Genomic DNA, 21,635 nt, shown 5'->3' with positions numbered 1-21,635 from the left:
TCAGCCTTGGACAGTGGTGGGTCCATTCTAGAGCTGGCTGGCATTGGCTCCCTCGGACATGGGTGAAGCTTCTGGCAGCTCCTCACAGGACCCACCCCTGTAGCCCCCTGCTACCAAAACCTGACCATACAAACACAATACAATATACACAGACATCTCTAAAGTATCTATTCAGCCCAATGTATTTTTATATGTATTTGTGTATATCTGTGTATATATTATACATACTTTTATATATCTCTATATATAACATAGGTATTTTACATATATATGTACATATGCTTATATAAAAAGAAGTATGTAAAAAACTATAAAGTTTCACAAAGATATTTTTAACCAAACCTCTTCTCACTTAAGGAAAGCTTATCAAACCTGCTATATATAGATTAGTTTTCACTTCCAAACTAGATAACACAGCCATGAGCCCACAGTTCTTGGAGCATCCACAGACGGTGCTAAACCTGCTCTAAATCAGGAACACCAAAGTGCAGACCACATTTGGTACTTCCCCGCCCTCCTCCCACCACAACCACCACAGTTCCTTCCCCAGATATTACCAGACACGTGCTTGTACCATCTCACATGGAGTTCTGAGAGCCCTAACAGAAAAGCTTGGCCCACCAGCCCAGCATGGGGAATGCAGCCCACCCAAAAAACCCAAGCCAACCACAGGGCTTGGTTCTACCTGTGGAGAAAAGGCTGTGAACCTGCTGTTGGGATTTATTCTGGGGTGACTGATGTGACTCAGCTCATTAGATACTGGTGCACACTGCATCACAACAAAGCAGCAGGAATTAAGCCTGGTTTTGTTAATGCTTCCCATTACTCAGATGACGACCCAGTGGCCCTCAGCTCAAGGGACTGAGCTGTGTGCTTCCAGACAAATCCCAAATTCCTCTCCCTCCATGAGTTTGCATCCAGGCTGGCTGTGCAGAAGCACAGGCAGCCCTGACCACATTGGCAGCCAAGCCTATGTGCCTTCTGATATCACACACCCAGGTTGGTAAGAAGCCCACAAGACAACCCAGGTTTGGAGTCAGGTCCTTTAGAGCAGAAAACCCAGCTGCTTTTTGCGTAAAAGCAGCAAAATGCCTGATTCATACAGTGCTGCTTGATCTTATCTCAATCCAGAGGATAAAAAAAGTAAAAATCCATGAATACAAGGGTAAAAAAAGCTCTGCAAGGCTTGTACACCAAGGTAATAAGGGATAATAATGTGTGGTACTGCCTATTATATATCCACATATAGAAATATATAGATAATAAGTTATGCATTGAGATAGATATATATATATAGGTATATATAGAGTATTTAAGTCATTATCTCACTGTATAAATCTTGCAGAGCTTTTTTACTCTCATATTCAGCAACTATTTTTTGCTTTTATATATATATATATAGAGAGAGAGAGAGAGAGAGAGAATGAGAGAGATAATGCTGCCCATTTTTTAATGCACACACACACATCCAGTGAGCAGCATCAGGTCTCCCTGCCAGTGCTGTCCTGCAGTGAGACAGTGAGCAATGGCTGGGTGGGAGCTTTGCCCACACCCACTCCCATGCACGTCAAACACACAGAAGCATTAAAACATAATTTGCTGGTTTATGATCCCCATGTGGAACATCTAGTCAGCCCAGAAAAGGAAAAACCCATACACTACCTGCTCCCTTGTACGTATTTCATGCTGACAAATCCCAGTGCTTACGACTGCTGTACTGGTGAGAGAAGTTTTCAGCTGCTCAGAACTTGATTTGCACCGGTTTTATGCGGCAGCACGACATTTATGTCCAAGTGTTCTCACTCAGGATTTATGACAAAGCGCTCATGCTTCTACTGACATTTTCAAGTTTAGTATATTTAATCTCACCGTTCAATAAATTGGGCCCATAAACATGTTTATGTCCCTTGGCTATAACATCCCTGGGCACAAGAACACACCAGGCAGCTGAGGACTTAATGGTGCGTAATAATCTTTGGAGAACAAATGTTCCATTAAAAATGAATTTGGAAATGTCTACCTTAATACTATAAGAACCTTAAACTCATTTTCTTGCAACTATTAAATGAATTTAAGGCCCATATGTTTGCTACATCCACTACAATATTGTGCAAACAAAACCCAAATAGATATGAAGAGATGTGGACAAGAGTGCAGATTTGGCTCCAGTCAGTAAGAAAAACATTGCTCCCTCTGCTCTTAAAAAATAAGATTAAAACCATTACATGACAAGCTGCGGATGCACGCCACCAAGTATTACTGCTCACACCAAGATAAAATGCTTATAATGAGCTTATCATCCTACTACTTGCATACTTCCAGAAGTCCTAGGAACTGGAACAAAAATCCCAGCTCTGCCACAGGTGCTGGATCTTTTCTTTCTCCCTGAACTATGTGGATCTTCTCCCACCATGCCCATCTGCACACCAGATCTGGAGATGGTGCTCAAAGACCTCCAGACCACAGCAATCCCCAGTAAAATGGCCAAGCTCAGCAGAGATGATGCTTTAACCCACACATTTCATGCTTTCCATGTGAGGCTGGTCACAGCCACGTTGGTGTTATACTAAAGCTGCTCCAAGCTTTCCACAGCCTGAGTTGTCCTCCTTTTTTACCACAGGCCACAGGAACAGCCTGGGAGAGCTGTCACCATCCTGTTGCTGAAGTGGGAGACAGCTCCACCCCTCTCCATCACCATGTCAGGAACCATCACCACTGATCACCCAGCTCTGCTCATGCCTCAGACAATGGAATTAAAGAGGAACACCCATGGCTGCATCCAGCTGAATTGTGTTTTCCATGGTCAGCCCAGAACAGGCAAGGACAGATCTGAAGGAGCCAGGACATCCACATGTGTCTTAGGTAGCTGAGCAGGTGGCATTTCAATGTCATTATTTTAACACTGAAAGTCTCTAAATGCTGCGCTGGACTACACCATGTATCCCCTAATATTTTAAGGTGGTGATAACCACACCTTCAAACCAGGACAAGGCCAAGATGCTGTGCACAGGCCAGTGGGAAGCCCAAGGGAGCATGTACACACATGGGAACACAGGCACAACCAGGCACATCTACAGCCAATGCAAACTGGGACAAATGGAGACAAATCTGGAAATGGACAAATGCCTCCAGAGTGGCACAAACTAACACAAGTTGTGCCTCTCCAGAAAGATCCTCCCTTCAGCTCATCTACAAAGATACTGAGCTGAAGGGAGGACCTTCCTGGATAAGCAGGGCCTCCACTTCTCTATAGCCTCCTGTCAGGGAGTTGCAGAGAGTGATAAGGTCCCCCCTGAGCCTCCTTTTCTCCGGGCTAAACACCCCCATCTCCCTCAGCTGCTCCTCCTCAGACCTGTGCTCCAGCCCCCTCATACCTGCTCCATTGCCCTCCTCTGGACACTGCTCACCTCTGTCTCATCTTCCCCATAAACACAATTTCAGTTTATTCAGTGACTTCCACTTGTTTGTTTTGAATCTGGTTCAAGATTTTTCCCATCCACTTCCTGCTCCTTCAGATGTGCCCTGCCTTAGTGCGGAACAGTTTGATGTAGACAGAGCCCTCGGTCCTTCCACGTCACAAGGTGGTCATCAAACACGCACTTGGGACTTGGCTGAGCTCTAATGCCTTGCTCTGGACAAGCCTCACTGGTCTCCCAAGCCGTGCTATTTCCAGGTTGGACACGGACCCAGCTCCTCAGCATCATTCGGCCTCAAGCAGGGCAAGGAGCCAGTGTGCTGCAGGGCTGTGACCAGCACTGCTGGCACGCTCACCTACAGCACCTGCAAGGCACCATTTCTCTTCTCTGCCATTGTTTTTTCAAAACTTCAAGCAAACTTGAGAGCAGAGGAAGAGCTGCCCCACACCCAGCAGCAGATGCAGGGATGTCAAACCACAGCCACAGAGGTGCTAAGGCTCCTTCCTCTCCCCACCCTCTCACAATGCCATTGTTTTCATTCTCAGAGCCCAAGTCACACAACGCTTCTCACAAGAGTGCTCCTCAAGAAAATGCCACCTTTAAGGGGAAACCTCATGCTCAGAAGAGCCCCTCCAAGCCAAGTGTCCTTCAACCCACTACTAATGAAGGGACACAGTGCACAGAAAAGGATTAACACAACATCAAGTTTTGTAAGTGCCTTATACAGCTGGGAAGAAAAGTTTAGGAGATCTCCCAGGACCTATAGCACACAGTCTCATGGTGTGAGCAGCTCAGCAGCCCAGGGTTCCAGAGACAGCTTTGGGAAAGGCTGAGTTTCAGGAAACTCCATGCTCCAGCCCTTCATCACCCATGACACTTGGGGGAACTGACCCCCACCCTCCCAGTGCCAATCTGAGCTGGAGTACCTGGAGCTTCTACACCTACAAACAGAGGTATTCCAGAGATGGGCAATATTAATCTGTGCACCACATGCTGTGACAAATCCTGACTGTGACAGGCAGGCTGGATGAAGCGTCACAGACAGAGAGCACAGCCCAAGGGCACACGCAAGTCAGACAGAAAAACCACAGTGATGCAGCCCAACCCTCCCCTACACCCAGATAAAAGCTCCAAATCACTGCAAAGCCAGCTCTTCTCCTGAGCTCAGCCCACCTCCCTCCTCCAAATATCCTCCTGACTCATGTGGAACACAGCCACAGCAGCCTATTTTTATGTCTGAGCACACACTGAGAGCCAGGATGCAGCATATCCACACTGCAGCTGACAAGATACCACAGCTCAACCAAACCACGACTTGGAAATCCCAAGTGCACAACACAAATACCTTTCCAAAATGCAAAAATTGCACAAACCACTGCCAAAAAGGGGAAGTTATGGGAAACTCAATTCCTCCCCCTGCCACTCAAAATATACTTTTGGTCCTAAATGAGTAAGTTTGAAGATGTGCCAGGTCCTCCTTGTGGGTCAGGACAATCACCATTATTGGCACAAGGATGAAGGGGCTGAGATCACCTCTGCTAAGGACTTGGAGGTGCTGGAGAGCTGTGTCCAGCTCTGGGATCCCCAGCACAAAAAGGATGTGAAACTGTTAAATCAGGTCCAGAGAAGGCTACAAGAATGGACAAGTGGCTGAAGCAACTTCCTAAGAAGACAGTTTGTTCAGTCCAGAGAAGAAAAGGCTCTGGGGTGACTTTACTGCAGCCTGTCAGTACCTACAGGGGCCACAAGAGATCTGGAGAGGGACCTTGAACATGGGCATGCAGTGACAGGACAAGGGGGAAAGAAGAAATGGCCTAAAACTGAAAGAAAGCAGGGTTAGATTGGACATAAGGAAGGAATTCTTCCCTGTGAGGATGGTGAAGCCCTGGAACAGGCAGCTCAGAGAGGCTGTGGCTGCCCCATCCCTGAAGTGTTCAAGGCCAGGTTGGACAGCAACCTGAGCAATCTGGTCTAGTGGGTGGCATCCCTACACAAAGTAGAAACTAGATGATCTCTGTTTTTTTTTGTCAGACAGTTGGAAACGATACTCATGAAGATTTGTTAGTGACAAAATAGTTTTCCCAACCACAGAGGACAGTGTTGGTATCAGACCCTCCCAGGACCCAGTGATTCATATCCTTAGCAAGAGCTGTTTGGGCAACAAACCACAAAATGGTATGTTTGGAGTTTGTTGGGGTTTTTTTAAAGACAAAACTGAAAATCTTGCAAGGCAGAAAGGGACTTCTAACAACCACTTCCGACAAGCTTTCTGGAAAATAACCAAACCAGACAGTGGAGAGAGGTCTGTGATCAGCCACATGCAGTTATGAACATGTTTATGACCTGGGAACTTTAAAATCATCATAAGACAAGACCTCTTTTCCCAGTACACTGTGTGCAAGTCACCTCTGTAACAGCCCCTTGGTCCAACCCTCCTGGGACCCATCTGAACTCCTGCCCACCACCACAGGATGCTACACCAGGGACCTGCTGGGTGAACTTGTTCTTGCTTTAGTTTGCATGAGAATGGCCAGCATAAGTATTTTATGTAATTATTAAATTTTAAACGGCTTTTGCAGAGTTAATCTTCATTATAACCCTCTGGGACAGCTGGTAACCCTGAGCACACACACACTGCCACAGCCAGAGCCATATAAATATCCAGACACCCACTGATGCCAACCCAAGGATTAAATTCACCTCCTGCATTTTTTTTTTCTCCCAGTCTTGGAGAGCGAGGAAAAAACAAAAAAAAAACCCAACCTTGTTATTCGAGGAGTGATGTGTGAGAGCCTCACTGATGTGAGAAATCACAGCCCTCCCAGCACTGAAACCAGTGTCGGGTTTTTGGCAAAAACACCCTGGACTCAGAGTGGTTTTCTACAAGGACAATCCCCTCCTGCAGAGCTGCCCTGCCTCCCACACTCGGCCCTACACCTTAATGGGCAGGCATAAATCCCAATCCCTCATTAAATTAATACAAGGGCCACCCAGGCATTCTGACCATTGGATAATTTGGGTTTTATTTTCTGAAGCAGATTTGGTAGCAAATGTTCCAGCTTCCAAGAGGAGCTCCTCATAGCCCTGTACATGCTGCAGATAAATGCTCACGTAGCAACACACATTAAAAGTGATCAAGCACCAGTCTTTGGTGCTAATGCAATAAGGCTGAGGAACAGGAGATGATAAAACCTGCACATGATTAGGTTTCTTCCTCTCTAAGCAGAACAGCAGCCTCCCACGTTTGCACTTTCCAAGGCTCCCTTTCATCATGAAGCCCTGGTCAGCTCTTGCATAGGCCCTTTGGAAATCACATAGCTTGCCAAAAGGACAAAATGATTTTTGGGTAAATCTAAGCAATGTTTTACACTGGGTGGTTTGAGGAGAATGGTGTTCTGAACTTGTCAGATGCCACCCCAACCCTCCCATGGCAGAGGTTTGTGCTGCAGATGAAGAGTTGCTCCATCCCACCCAAAGCAGAGCACTGTGCCCATGCAGGAGCAAACACAGCACAAAATGCAGCAGAACAAGCTGCAGTGAGGGAGCATCCATACTCCTTGTGGTGCCCAGCACATTCCTGCCTCTTCCAATTTAACCAGCTCCCCTTCTGCCTGGGTCTCTCCCTGCGGAGGTGGACAGGCTGTCATCAGAGGACCAGCAATCATCTGCACATCATCAAGCTGCAGATGCCAGAGGAGAGGCTGCTCTGGAAAACAAAAACAAACACAACACCTTCTGCCTCTCCATTTTGGCAGGTGGACAGACATCAATCCCTCATCTCATGCTCTGCCTGCCAGAGCTATATTGAGCTTTGCACACAAGCCCAGGGCTGCTCCTCTCCAGGCGTAGCCGTGGTTACCGAATTATGTCAGCAGCAATGGGCACACCTGAGATGCTCTGGGCATCTCTGCCCTACCTGTGGCCTGGGCACAAGACCTCGAGAACACCACAGTTTGAGGCTGGTGAAGCTTTTGTAGTGCCTTTAATGCCTGATTGTTTGTTTGCCCACTGTTTCCACAGCAGCTCCTCCATCCTTACCCAGCCTTGCAGTGTGATCCTCTTGCCACCTGCTGGGACCTGTTCAGGAGCTGATCACAGGAAAAACTACCTCTACCAAACAAAAACTCTGCACTAAGTGGCTTTCATCTCATTTACCCACAAAGCACTAAGGAGAGGTCCTAAAGTAGCACTCAGTGTCACCCCATAGACCTGCGAGTGCCAAGTCTGCAGCAGTTTCCTTATTCAGAGCAGCAGTTAAAGAGGCCTGAGGAATGACATCCTCAGCTGGACTGTTTCCATGCACTTATTTCCCTTCATTAGGTGATGGATCTCTAGAAAAGACTGACTTAAAAAGCCCACGCATAACCTTAATGCGCTGTCTCTTGCAAAGAATCACGCAATTTTACTTCGATAAGCATCTTGCAACTAACCATAAATGAGTACCTGATTCCATTTGAGAACCAGTCTGCAATGACCCTGCCATCCCCACACCCCCACTGGTTATATTCACGTGGGAATGCTTCGGAGCTGCAGCACAGCATCAGGCTCTCCGAGGCACAAGATGTGATCCCTGTTCAACACCCTCAGGGATTTCCTTGGGAGCAAACCAAGCCCAGCCCTGGTCCCTCAGCAGCCAGCATGCAAGCCAAGGACTACTCCTTGCACATCACCAACCAACAAGATCCTGGCCCTCAATGTGCTGACAACTGACAAACCAGGACCCCCAAATCCCAACACTCCCCATCTCTCCAGCATCACATCTCAACTCCCCACTTTGATTTTGAGCCATTTTAAGCACATGCTCTTCTACATGCAGTCAAGCCTCAGCGCCACCCCAGCTGCAAACAGCTTTTGCAGAACAGTTAATTTCTCTGATTATTTAACCAGAGGCTTCCTGGCTTTGCTCTCACCACCCACTGCAATAATGGGCAATTACAAGACTTGAAGAAAAATAAAAGGGAAGTGGCATCTCGTGCCAAGCCAGCACTGCCAAGATCTATTCTTCAGTCTTTCAACTCCAAAATACAAAAAAACACCAAACTCCTTTCTTGCCTCCTGGCAGATCATTTCAGACAGCTGCTTCTACACACAGGTTTTACCCTAACATTTTGCAGTCTTTGTCTTTTATGCTCTGCTACTAAATGGACAAAAGCCAAAGGCAACAGTATCAGCAATTTCTGCAAAAAGAATTCAAGCCCATCTTCATGTTTGGCAAATGGCATGTTTGGCATGATGGCAAATCTGGCATTTCTAAGGCATTTGAGAGACAAGTTCCAATTCTCAGTGTTTATTGAAAGGCTCCTGCAAGCCCATTTTCTCATCTCTGGAAATGTCTGAAGAAAGGAAATGGGTATTTGGTAAAATAAAGGCATGAGCCTAGTGTGTAGGCTGTTCTTGATCTTCTAAAAGAAAGAAGTCATACATACAAGGTTAAACCACAGAGCCCTATCAGCCCTGTACCCACGTCACTCAGGCACCACGTGGATAATTTCTCAGGAAAACTTCGACAAACTGTCAACTGTTGGATTCCTACTTGCAGGGCTGCAAAGTAAGAGCCAGCTGAGGCAGCAAGAGGTCCAGCTTCTCCAACCACAGCTACACCTTCTCAATCTCTCTCTGGACAGCCCCTATTGTGAGGATGGACACAAGGACACACGTGGAGGTAGGCTGGCTACTAACTCAGGCCATTAGTCACTGCAGGCTCTTCCCAGACCTCTGAATCATTTAATCCAGTGAGAAGCACTGGTATTTGCTGCCCTGGCTGGAACATATCCATGCTCAGACACGGGTGTAGTTCTAACACCAGCCTCCCAAGCTACTTCTATTTTTATGTTTGAGCTGTTATTTAAGGCATGTATTACAACCAGAGAGAGGACAGGGCACAGATACCAGCTCATGGGGAGATGAGGACAAGTGAACCTCCTCCTGACAACTGCTGATCAGGATTACACACCTATCTCAATTATTTAAACAATTCAGAAATTCGGTCTCTTCAGGAACTGGGGAAGAGTTTTAGCCCCTGCTTCCACCCTAAATCCCTCCTCTTTTGGAAAGGAGCCCAACCACAGTGCCAGGTCTTTGCTCCAGCACTGAGCAAAGTGGGCACCCTGACCACACTTCAGCAGCACCCACGGCCTTGGAGAAATCAATAATAAAATCCCACAAACAGGCAAAGCCTTGGATGCCCACCTGGTGCCATGGGAGGCTCAGGGGGTTCCCAGTGAGGGCAGGAGCCCCAGCACAGCTCCTCTGAGGAGAGGCTCCAGTGCCTACGTCAGACGCGGACTTTCCTTTCAAAGGTTAAAGCTGTTTACTGAAAGGATTAGGAGGGAGGAGATGGTAAACTAGGAACAAAGGGGGGCAGACTGTTTGTGAGACCTACATAAACAGGCAATAAACACACCCCAGACCCTTGCTGGTGTGCCAGCCAACCTCTGGCTGTAGGTCATACAGATGTGGGTGCACTGCCAGCACCCAGCCCAGGGCTTCACCCCCAGCCACAAAGACAGTTACACTCTGATTCCCTCTACACACCTTGTGCAACCACAAACCAGGCTGCCACCTGAACCTGGGGAGCAGCCATGGGCCTCATATCTCAGGGAGCTTTGCTCTGGTAGCCTGCCATGGAAGGATCCACACAGCAGCACAGCAGAGGAAAGATTTCGCCTCTGCAACAGCCTGAAGTTTGTTCCTGGCTAAATTCATCCCTGTCTGAAATGCTGCTTCAGGATGAAGCATGATTTGGAAACAAACACTGCTGGAGCAGCAGAAAGCTTAGCCGTGACGTGGCAGCTCTGCAGAACATCTCAGCTGTACAGCCAGTTATTAAATAAAAGGTCAATTCCTTTACAGCACTACACCTCTCCTTTCAAGTAAACAGTCTTAAGAGCCAGACATTTCAACAGGAAAGGCGGAGAGGGATTTGTGCTCCACCGCAGAGGAGAATAATTTCCATATCTGACATGACAGAGAAGCACCACCAAGTAAGAGCTAATGAGCAAGAACCTTCCAGCTACTGCGACACGATTTGGTTTGCACTAAAAGCAAGACAAAGCATTAATTGGTTTGTGCCTGTTTGCCTGCCTTTATTGCGCAAAGTTCATCTGAGGACATTTGGTGGCAGGAGGAAGTCACAAAGCCAGCCGTGCCAAGAGGGAACCTGCGTGACTGTTGCAGGAATGACTGGGAGTAACGGCGCCATTCACCTCCAGACTGGAGAGGTTCAATCACACCAAGCTGGTTTATCACCTAAGTGTGGTTTTGCTGTTACACCCAGCTTATTTCCCAAGACAAAGAGAAAACTTAGCAAAGGTCTTGCGAAATTTAGGCAGCTGTTAAGGTGACAGAGAAGGCTGGAACAACTCACCCTGGGAAGCACAGGATGACCCGTGAATGATGTCGTCCCCCAAAGGATGACAAGATATGGGAGGTGAGGTTTTATCTAAATGGGTAAAACAGATCATCGTCCTCCACATGCACCTTCTCTTACCTGCATGGTTTCTTTAAATTGAATCATGATCAGTGACCCAACACACAGCAGTGCCCACAAAGGCAGCTCTAAGCTGGCTTTCAGAAGGATCAGCTGTAGCACAGGCACTTAGGCATGGTCTGAAACACCAGGATAGAATTCAGAGCTGCGCCTACTCAAAGCAGCATGGTCTGGTCCCTGCACCTGAGCATTCCCTGTCCAGTACAAACTGCCCTGCCCTGAGGTGCTTCAAGAAACAGGAAAGCATCAGAAATTCAACCAACTGGTATTTAAAGTCTTGAGGAAAATGGTTACTGCAAATTAGCAACAGCCACTCATTTTTGACCTACGAATCATGGCCAAACCCATGTATTCCTGGTAGTGCCCACAAACAAGGATGTCTAATAAGGTTCTGGAACTCTGTTGCAGATCACTCATTGCAGTCTCACAGACCATGCTTTGGGTGCCACCGATTTTAGGGACAATGGAGTGCAGGGGTTACGGGTAAAGTTATCAGAAAAAAGTTTGAGAAACTGCAGCCCAAGAACACAAAAGAGTTAAAAGGAAACTGATAAGCAACTCAAACAAAAGAGAAGGCAGAAAACCAATTCCAACAAGATCTTACTGGTTGTATAAATGAATTAATGAAGGCAAACAAAGTGTAGGTCTGTTAACCAGCAGGAAGGTGAAGAAAGTACACAACAGAAGACGCCCTATTTCAAAACCTTCTTTGCTTTGTACTTGAGCACTCAAGGATGACTTTCATCAAGGACTGATCTCTCTTAAACCTTCCAATCTTTGTTCAATCCATTCTTTGTTTGCTGCCCCCCCCACCTTGTTAAATGTGCTTTTCTAAAGGTTAACTGAGAACGGATGTTTAAGGTTGAGCAACGTCAACCCAAAGTAAGTAAGGACTCACTCGTCAGTCTGCACAAGATAAGGGAAGGTCAAAATTGCCATGGGAGCATTGCAGAGGAAGAACTGTGCATCCCACTATGGAGATCATGGCTGCTTGGTGCTCACAGTCATGCCACCATTAGTTTATCACTGATTTTTACAAATTTCAACTTGAAGATCACAACATGTCATCTTTAAAGTCTCATCAGAAAGCTGACAGCAAATCATCCACTAAAGGAACAGAAAACACTACCAAAAAGAGAGTCCAAGTAGACCTGATGACACTTGTGGAGCTCTACACATCCACACACAGCCTTCAAGGATAACCTTTCTGGCTCCAGTGTGGGCAGAGGGCTTGGGACACAAGCCAGCACTTGGGATTTAGGGCTAAGAACTGAAACTGAGGTAGTGCCAAGAGGTGGGGGATGACTCAGCCTTCCAGAAACAGACAGGGATGAGGGGATAAAGGATGACACGAAAGACAACCCAATCCATGCCTGAGTCACGGAGAAAATAAGGACCATATGAAACAGAAGAAAAGCAGGAAAGGAAGAAAATGGGCAGGGGGAAGGTGCCTTCATTCAAAATCATTCTACCAACAGAAGAAGGGTAGAAGCTGGAGAAGCTGGGTAAGAAGAAGAGAAGCTGGAGCAAGCAGGTGACACTCCCTCCATTAACCCTTCCTTCAGGAGCAGGGATACACCATGGGAAGTGGAAGGAGGAGAAGCCAAGGATGAAGAAACATCTGAGGAACCACGCTTTGTGAGGGCTTTGTTCTCACTACAAGACCCACCAAATGAGGAAAGCCACAGGTCACTGGCTGTGGGGTTGGCCCCTCCACAGCCCTGGGCTGCAGTGGGGAGGACCCCACACGGTCACTACTGCTCACCGTGCCCGTTGCAGTAATAGATCCACTTCTCCCTGTTCTGTGTGGGGGTGGTGGACTTTTTCATAATAGCCTTTTCCACAATGGCACTGGGATCTTGCCGGGGTCCCTTCTTCAGAGTCCGTGAGCTCTTTCTGACGCTGCAGACCACGATGACCACCAGGACCAGCAGCAGGAACAGGACGATCATCCACGGCAAGTGCTCGTTGATGTCGAAGTGCTGGTGGACGTTCTGCGAGCCTCGCCGGGGGGGCCTGTATGGGCCGCTGGGCTTCTCGCCCCCCATCATCTCCAGGGATGGCTGCTTCTCCAGCGCCTGGCTGGTCTGCTTGTGCCGGTAGCTCTGGGCCTGGCTGGTGGTGCCAGAGCCCATGAGGGTCCCGCCAACGCCGTCCGTCTCGTTGGCTGAGGTTTCGTTGTAGTACCGTGCCCGCTCCACCATGCTGCTGGACGCGCGCGGCGCTGGAGAGGGGACAAAATCGGGAACTGAAGAGTTCAGACCTGCGGGAGGAGAGGAGAGTTGAGTGTCACGGCCCTGGAGATGCGATATGGCATCACATCACGGGCTAAGACCTGCCTGAGCATCGGCTTGGCCAGCAGACAGAAACCCAACGCCAGGCAGGAGAAAGAGTAGAGGTGAAGTTGAGGTTTGCCTCTGGGAACAGATGGGTACGGTTACAGAGGGAGCTTCAAGGTAAAACTGACCCTCGCTGGTTAAGGCTAGAGGCAGCTTATTACAAAAAATTAGTTACTAAAGGCATGTTGTCTGTCCTGTGTTTGTCCCACATTCAGCACTTCTCAGAAAACCAACAACTTCGAGTGAGATGGTTTTTCTTTTTAGGTTTATGAACACTAATTCCACAAATTTGTGGAATTTCGTATTTGGACTAAAAGCACAAAAAAACATGACAATTTTTGGGCTAAGTGCCTCTCCACTGGGTTTGTTAAGGAAGCAAAATCTCTTTTTTATCAGCCCTGCAAGGAGCTGCATATGAATCAACTAAAAAATAGGTCTCTGAAGCAACCAAACTTCCCCCTAAGAGCTACCATCCACCTTTATTGAGTCTCTTTATCAACCAACACCTCTCAGGTCCCAGCCAGATGCGAAATGTGAGCCAAAGCCTGGCAAGAAGAGGAAGAAAGGCTGTTGTGGCAAAACCTACAGATTACTTTGGAAAGTCATCTTTTGCAGATTGTGTCTCATCCCAGCTGAGACAGAGAGTGGGTGTATTTGTCTGTACCTGGTTTTGCCCCAGTTTGGTTACCCAAAACACCCTAATCAGGACACAAACACGGAAAATGCTTCAACTTTTACGTAATTGTCGACAGTTGATTTCAAAGTTCAGGAAACACCCTCCTGTACACTCCCAATGATACACCAACGTCAGGGCAAGCTTTGAGACCCAACAAAGGTGAAGCACTGGAAGCCACCACTGTCAACTCTTCCCTGCTATTATATTTACTAATTCAGCTGTTGACGTCATCAAAAGTTGCATTTTTTAATTAAAATGCCTCATTTGAGACACAATATGGAACCTGCTTTTCAGGGAGTGCAGAATATCACCTTAGGTGGAGTCCTACAGCACCCCTGAAACCAGCCTGGCAGCCCTGAAACAGCTAAGGCATCACCATAAAGGCTGTATGAGCCACTTCCAACTAAGTGAGAGAAAAAGGAATTCCACAGAGTAATCATATGAGATTGTACGAAAAAAAGTTACAGGACAGCCCAGACTCCTGCAGGGCTGTTTCAGCAATGGCTCCCACTCAACCAATACTGTGACACAGTACAGAGTGAAATGCAGCAAGGAAAGCACAAAAGCAGTGAATCCATCAGAGGAGGGATCTCCCTGCTGCAGGGAGACTGCAGGGATTTTCCTGCTGCATCCCAACCCAGGTTCACCACAACTGCACAGACTTGTGCCAGCACATCAGAGAGACAGGAAAAGAGGCTGGGGAAAGCCATGTCCTTTCAGCCTAAAGAGGAGGACACCCAAAAGTCCACTGAGGACTGCAGTCTCAGTGAAAATTTTATTAAACGTGGTTTAATACAAATGAGGGCAATCTGGTGCTATGAAGCAGAAGCACCACGCAGGCTCTAAAAACCAGGCTGCTTGTTAACAGCCCAACACCAACCCTGACCAAAGCAGGAACACAATCCCTCAGTCAAAAGCACACCTGTGTTGCAGGGCTGGACGTTACCTTTGGGAAGATCAGCGGTTGGTGGGACTTCATAGGGCTGCTCACCCGCTTCGGTGCTTGACGAAGTCAAAGCCGTGTTCGGAAGGGACGCCGGAGAACCACAGACGTTGTCGCTCTCCTTCGTCCCCGGCTTGATGACCACCATGTTTTTCCCAAAGCAGTCAGTGTAGGGTTTGCACTTCATCACACTAGAAGGCACATCTGAAAAGGTACCACGAGGGCACGGCTTGCACCTGACGTCTTCGGTCTCGGTTCCTTTCTTGCGGACGCCCCAGCCGACCGGGCACACCGTGTAAGGGACGCAGGTATCGTTTGTCTGAAACGTACCAGACAGGCAAGTGCACTCGCGGTCAGTCAAGGCAGTACAATGAGTTTTCTCAATCATTGGCAGTTCACAGGGTTTCCTACAGGGGTGGCACCGCTCTATGCCGTTCTCATGCTTGGTAAAGGTCCCATCTGGACAAGGGCTGCACTCTCTTAAGGTACTCTTCGTACAGTGCTTAGACACGTAGGTTCCTGCAGGACATTTGTCACAGGTCAGCTCTTCGTTGGTGGCACGGTCAAGGTGGCGGTACTTGCCAGGGGAGAGGCTGATGGCATTCTGCTCAGAGGTCAGCTTTGACTGACCATCGGCGGTGCCAAGGAGCATGAGCAGCTGGAAAACAAACAGGAGGTATCAGCCAACAACTGCGTGCAAACGGAGCCCTCTCTGTCAACAACCCCCTGTGGGATCACATGGGATGTCCCAGAGCTGTGGGACCATGGACAAGTTACTACGGCCACAGGAGGGACCTCAGCAAGGCTGGAGTGGAATGGAACCGGTGCAGGCGGCAGCACACTCTCCTTACACATCCCCAACTACGATTATAATTGCTTAAACTTGACACCACACTTCTCGGTGAAACTAAGCATCATTTACACTGCAACCCTGCCAGGGTGGTAAATACTGCTAATTGTGTTTCAGCAGTACGTGCTACCTGGCCACCCCAGGAGAATTCAGACCAGCTTTGCATTTCAAGGCTGAGAGGCTGCAGCACGAGGCAGGCGCTCACTGACAAGACAAAAAACACATGCAGATGGCAGCTCTGACCTGCAAAACTTTCCTTCCCTATTTGTTAATCTGCACTTGTTGAAATAGTTACCTTTCTGAGTAACACAAACCAGGATGAAATCCAGGCTAGCGGCTGTTTCTGGGCTATTTCTCAGATCCTCTACCTTTCCACGATTTTTTATGACCCGGTGCAAGTGTTGGGTTTGGCGAGACCGCAAGGGATGTTCTGCTTTGAGCCTCCAACCACATCTGAACCCACTCTAAACCAGCTGCATTAGCAACAGGAGAAAAAACCTGGTGCTATTTTTACACTCTTCAAGGAACTCTGCTGTAACTCAGCTTCTCATTGCATCAGACACAGGTAAAAGGACACCAGCCTTTAGACACTGAACTGGAAGCAACTGGGCTTTGCTATAAATCCATGTCTGTCTACTAACCTCCAATCCCAAAACTTTTTTCCCTTAATTCCTTTGCAACGATGCTTCTCCATCCCCAAGAGAAGCTCCATCTACCAAGAAGTATCTCTGCTTCCTCCAGAAGACCTCTGGTCCAGGGATTTAATGTCAGTTGTAGCAGCAGAGATAAGCAACAACAGCAACAACAAAAGGCATATCAAAATAAAGGCAGACACAACTTTACACAGTGTGCAAAGCAATAGGAAACACGTTTCCAAACAGCCATAGGCTAAGTTTGGAGGGACAGAGGGAACAAGTCACTGTTATCTTGAATTTTCAAACATTTTCTACACTGAAGGTAAAAAGACCAGAGATCCTAATGCTGCTCAGCTGCAGAACCAAGCACATAAATCACTTGGCTGTGTTATACAATCCATCGCCTCTTGCTCTGCTACCTATTCTGGGCTATCAGCCAACAAGAATATATTCAGAAGGAAAAAAAAATAAAAAAGGTTCCCAACAACATGACTCTGCAGAAGGCACATAGCGGCAGAGCCGCAAGCTGCGCCGCATCATTTTTGGTGCAGTCTCTCACTTCCTGGAAACACACAGCACGTTTCTGTTTCACCTGCTAAATAATTTACAGCTTGGGATTTGTACAAAACACTTCATATTTTTATTTTTTTTAATTTAGTTTTCTGCCCCTGAAGCAGCAATTACAGAGCAGGCAGAAGCAGGCAAGCCCGCAGGAGCTGACGAGGATCCTGCAGCGGCTAGACTAATTACAGCACGTCAAATTAAAAAGCGGGGCTGTCCTGGCAGGCAGCAAAGGCTTACAGGATGCATTTTACTTTTCTCCTCCCCTAAGACATGATTTAACAAAGCGCTTAGCTGGCTCTAAGGAAACCTGCCACCCTCCCCTGTAATCTCCATGACGCATCCCTGAATTAGCAAACTGGCCTCTTAAGGAGGCAGGAGGGGTCACCTGTGTTACTCACCCTGCTCCGGGGCCAGCGCCGAGCAGGACAGGGTGACAGGAGAGGCACGACACGCAGTGGCTCTCCTGCCTTGCCAGGAGTGAGCTGTGTGCTGCTGCCTCGGATCCTGATTTCTCACTCTGCATCAAGCTAGATTTTGGGAAACCCATGGACAGCCCCGCTACAAGCATGTGCCATGGGTTCCCTCCTTCCATTCCAGCATCCTCCTATCCCTCACCCGGGTAACCAAAGCCTGTAATAGCACTAGGTTTCAGTTGGCTTTTTTGAGGTGTTTTTTTAAAACCCTATCTCAAGAAAAGCAGTGCTGGTATTTTTGAACATCTCAAGATCTTCTGCTGCATATGCACTTCCAAGGGAGAACAGCAAGTTCCAGTGGGGGATGGCTAAGCAGCATTGAGCATCTGCTATTTATTCAGACTGGCATTTCTGCTCCCTAAAATAATCCATCTGCTCAGGTTCTGCAGCACCCAAATCTCTGAGAGTAAAGGCCAGGAGCAGGAGGACATCCTCAGCAAAAAGGAGTGTCTGCTGGTTTGGTCTCACCCTCAGGACTGCCCAGCAGCACACAGACCTGGACCTTTCCGGCTGACACTCTCAGTTCCAGTGGAAAAAGCAACCAAGTAATGAAGTGATCTCTGCTGAGCCACTGCACTCCATTTCATTACTCTGGTAGCAAAGGAAGTGTACAGGGTAACAAAAAAACACTGAAAAAACCATAAGGGTGCAAGGCAACACTAAAGAGTAGACTTGGTTTCAGCAGCTCCAGCAATGCTCTCTGTGCCCAATGCAGGAACAAAGAAGGGCTTTTAATGGGACGGGGTCCCTTTCCAAAAGAGTGGCCACAAGCCCAAAGGACATCCCCAACTCAGAACCAACACCCTGCACCACACAGGCAAAGGCACCTCCTAGCCACCCTCACCTATTTCAACACATGAAGGCTTCATGGTGTGAGGAAATCAGATCAGGCTGGGGCACACCATCATTCTGACCTCCCCACAACAGGAAACACTCCAACAAGGGCACCTCCACATCCAGCTGTAAATAAACCCTCGAGGCAGCAGCACCCCAGGGTTGGTGTGGGCACGACCCACCTCAGCACCACCCAACCCGATGACTCCACCTCAGGAGTGCCTCTGTGCTCTGCTCCTGTCACCCTTTCTCAAGAACTGTGCTGCAGGGAGATCTGACGGCAATCTGCACAGGAAACATCTCTTAGGGGCCACAAGCTGCCTTGTGTGCACAGAGGATGCAGCTGCAAACACCTCAGAAACCTGCTCCAGTGGTTGGCATACCTGCCCAAGGCAGGGGTGTTGGAACAACATGATCTTTAAGGTCCCTTCCAACCCAAAGCCATTCTATGATTCCATGAATACAGCATCTCCTTCAGGGATCCAAACCTGCACAGTGAGTCAAAACACCAGCAGAAAGTTGGTGAATCAACTTACTGTCCTGGAATTTGTGTCCTAAAATGCTGTGACACTGAGACTGTCATAATCTCACGTTGTGGACAGTGCTGCCCTGCTGCCAAACTTGTGGGGACATAGAAATAAACCTAAAACTAAAGTAAAAAAAATTTTTTCAATTACAATAAAAAAAACCCGAAACCTGAACTGCAGCTAAACACAGGGCACTTGACCCTGGTAGAGAAGAGCAGGAGCAGAGACCTGCAAGTGAGCAGGGACCAACAGTGCTAAACTGATACTCTGGCAATGGTTTCCATGCAAAACCAGCAGAATTTGGTAGAAATGGCAGCTGGCTCTGTGGCATTGCCTTGGCACAGGTTGGGCATGAGCTGCACTGGCTGCCGCCCTTCCCAGAGGTCAGCTGCACCCTTCGCCAATACTACTGGGAAAGTGCTTGCAACACTAAAGTAAAAGAAATAAACACATAAAAACACCAGAAGGACAAATAAACTGGTCTGGAAGTTTTACGGTAACTTGGCAGACAGAAGGAGCAAACGTCCTGCCCTGATCACTGCAAAAAGGATCAAATTACTCAGTCCCAAAAAAGTTTCCTGTGAGGAGAGTACTGAAGAGTAAGGCAAATTTCTGCTTCTTGCAACACGACCAGCTATTTCAGCTGGTTTGGGGTTTGTGAAATGAGAGTCCGGGACTCACTGCTCAGCAGTTCCTTTACCCATCTCAAGAGCAAAACACAGGGAGTGGAGCGAGCCAGAACAGCAGCACCACAACATCTGGTCCCCATGAAGGAAAACCCAGCAGCCAACCCTGCAGCCAGCACAGAGCAGAGCTCGGGAGCATCCCTGCCAGCCACAGTTCTGCTCCAAACAGATGAAATCCCCCAGCTTTCCAAAAGCCCCAAGCTGAAGTAAGGTGATGTCGTTCTGGTTCCAGGCAAGGGCAGTGGGGGAGATGGTGGAAACTACCTTGCAGCAGTCAGTGGGGTCCCAAAAAATCCACCAAGCAAATGAAATCACAGCCAACACCAGCCCCACACAACTGCTGCCAAGCTGCTACTGCTCCAAAACCCAGCAGCCAGGCAAATTTGGGATTGCTTTATTGGTAAAAGACCCACAAGCTATCGATTTGAACACAGCTCCCTTGAGCATACTTCCTTCAGGCTGGAAACATATGAACTCCTTGTGTGACCAAAGGGAGATGCCCAAAATGTTGAAGGTATCCGAAAATCCAAGGAAGATCCTGCCAGCTCAGAAGAAAATGGGAATTTTTCCTTGCTTGCTTGTATAATCACACACACAGGAGTGAGAACACACTCACACACACAAATAACACACGTGTATTTGCTCAGAGTCTCGCTTCATGCCCCAAAATTGCTGCTGTATTTCCCCACACCTTTATATCACTCTTTTTCCCACCTCTTCCCTCTACACCCACCATTCCCAACTAACCTCCAGGATCCCAGCTGGAGCTGCATATCTCAAACTCCCCATCAGCATCTCATCTTCCCGACGTGCAGCAGCACTGGCTTCTCCCGGCTCGCTTCTCCCAGCGGGAATCCAGCACTGGGGAGCGCCCGGCCAGCACCCAGCACGGAGCCCGACTGCTCCGCCACTGCGCCAAGGTTCGCCTCCAGGGGCTGTTTCCCGGCTAATGCCCTCACAGCTTCAGATTATTTGTTGTTTACTCGGATTCCTGTCGAGCCAGCGCCAGCTTGCTCAGATCCACCTTGAGTTCAAGAGCAAGTGCTCTCCTCGGTTACACAACCCCGCCGCAGCAGCTGCGGCGTCCGCCTGACACACCGAATTACTGCCTCTCCCCAAAGGGACGGGATGTGTCCCTAAAGAGCTGGCTGGGAAGTGCCCTGCCCGGGAAGGTAAAAGGGGAGATAAAGCTGCCGGAAAACATTTCCGCGATAAGTCAGGGCAGCCGCCTGCCATTCGCAGCGGGGAGTTTTACTGCCTGTCCAAAGGGTGGCAAGAAAAGCGGCTGCGGAGGGGAGGGACGGACGGACGGACGGATGGATGAATGGATGGATCCCTCTCCAGGGCCGAGCTCCCACAGCAGCGCAGAGAGCGGAGCAAGGATCCGCTCAGCCCTGCCTGGGGGATGCCGCCGCCTGCGCCAACGCAGGGATGGGGAGGATGGATACCGCCGGGAATATCGCACCCAGCCGGCGTCCCCTGCCGGGATCGGGGGCTGGGACAGGCGGCAGCCCCGGGGAGGGCGCAGCGCAGCCCCGCACAGCCCCCGGCAGGCGGAGCGGGGCCGGCAGGACACCCGAGCACCCTCCCCTGCCGCGGGGCTGCCCCGCACTGCAGCGCATCCCCACCCACGCCGCGCACACGCGGATGCTGCGCGGGCGGCGCAGGCACGGCCGGGTCCCCGCGCTCCGCACACTCACCGCGAGGATGCCGGCGAACCCGGCGGAGCTCCGGCTCGCCGCGGCGGCCCCCATGGTGGCGGCGGGGACAGTGTGGGGATAGAGTGGGGATGGCTCGGGGACAGCGGGGGGACAGCGCGGGGACAGAGCGGGGATGGCTCGGGGAGAGCGGGGACAGAGCGGGGATAGAGCGGGGATGGCTAGGGGACAGCGTGGGGACAGCGCGGGGACAGCGCGGGGATAGAACGGGGACAGTGTGGGGATAGAGCGTGGATAGAGCGGGGAGGGACAGAGCGGGGATAGAGCGGGGATGGCTAGGGGACAGCGTGGGGACAGCGCGGGGACAGTGTGGGGATAGAGCGGGGGACAGTGTGGGGACAGTGTGGGGATAGAGCGGGAATAGAGTGGGGGACAGAGCGGGGATGGAGTGGGGACAGCGCGGGGACAGCTCGGGAATGACTCGGGGACAACTCGGCGGGGACAGCTCGGGAATGACTCGGGGACAGCGTGGGGAACAGTTCGGG

The 21,635-nt window shown here is 49.2% G+C and overlaps 1 protein-coding gene across 5 annotated transcripts in view; it reads right to left on the bottom strand.

The window, feature by feature from the left end:
• Positions 1-21,204, bottom strand: part of TNFRSF21 (TNF receptor superfamily member 21) — a 35,863-nt gene extending 14,659 nt beyond the window's left edge. For 3 of the 5 annotated variants that reach the window (XM_039721682.1, XM_039721680.1, XM_039721681.1), the window contains exons 1-3: positions 21,133-21,204; positions 14,867-15,521; positions 12,671-13,168 (exon numbers count right to left, since the gene is read on the bottom strand). In XM_039721682.1, the coding sequence (XP_039577616.1) occupies positions 12,671-13,168; positions 14,867-15,521; positions 21,133-21,186 (1,207 nt within the window). In that variant the 5' untranslated portion in view covers positions 21,187-21,204. Of the gene's footprint in view, positions 1-12,670; positions 13,169-14,866; positions 15,522-20,179; positions 20,371-21,132 lie in introns of those variants that run through there. The other 2 variants (XM_039721684.1, XM_039721683.1) reach the window with 1 other exon arrangement.
• Between the last annotated feature and the right edge of the window lie 431 nt (positions 21,205-21,635).

This window comes from Passer montanus, unplaced genomic scaffold (genome assembly GCF_014805655.1).
Source record: "Passer montanus isolate IOZ18808 unplaced genomic scaffold, ASM1480565v1 scaffold46, whole genome shotgun sequence".
NCBI lineage: Eukaryota > Metazoa > Chordata > Aves > Passeriformes > Passeridae > Passer > Passer montanus.
Note: the sequence above shows the minus strand (reverse complement) of the source record. Positions and strands in the feature narration are given on the sequence as shown.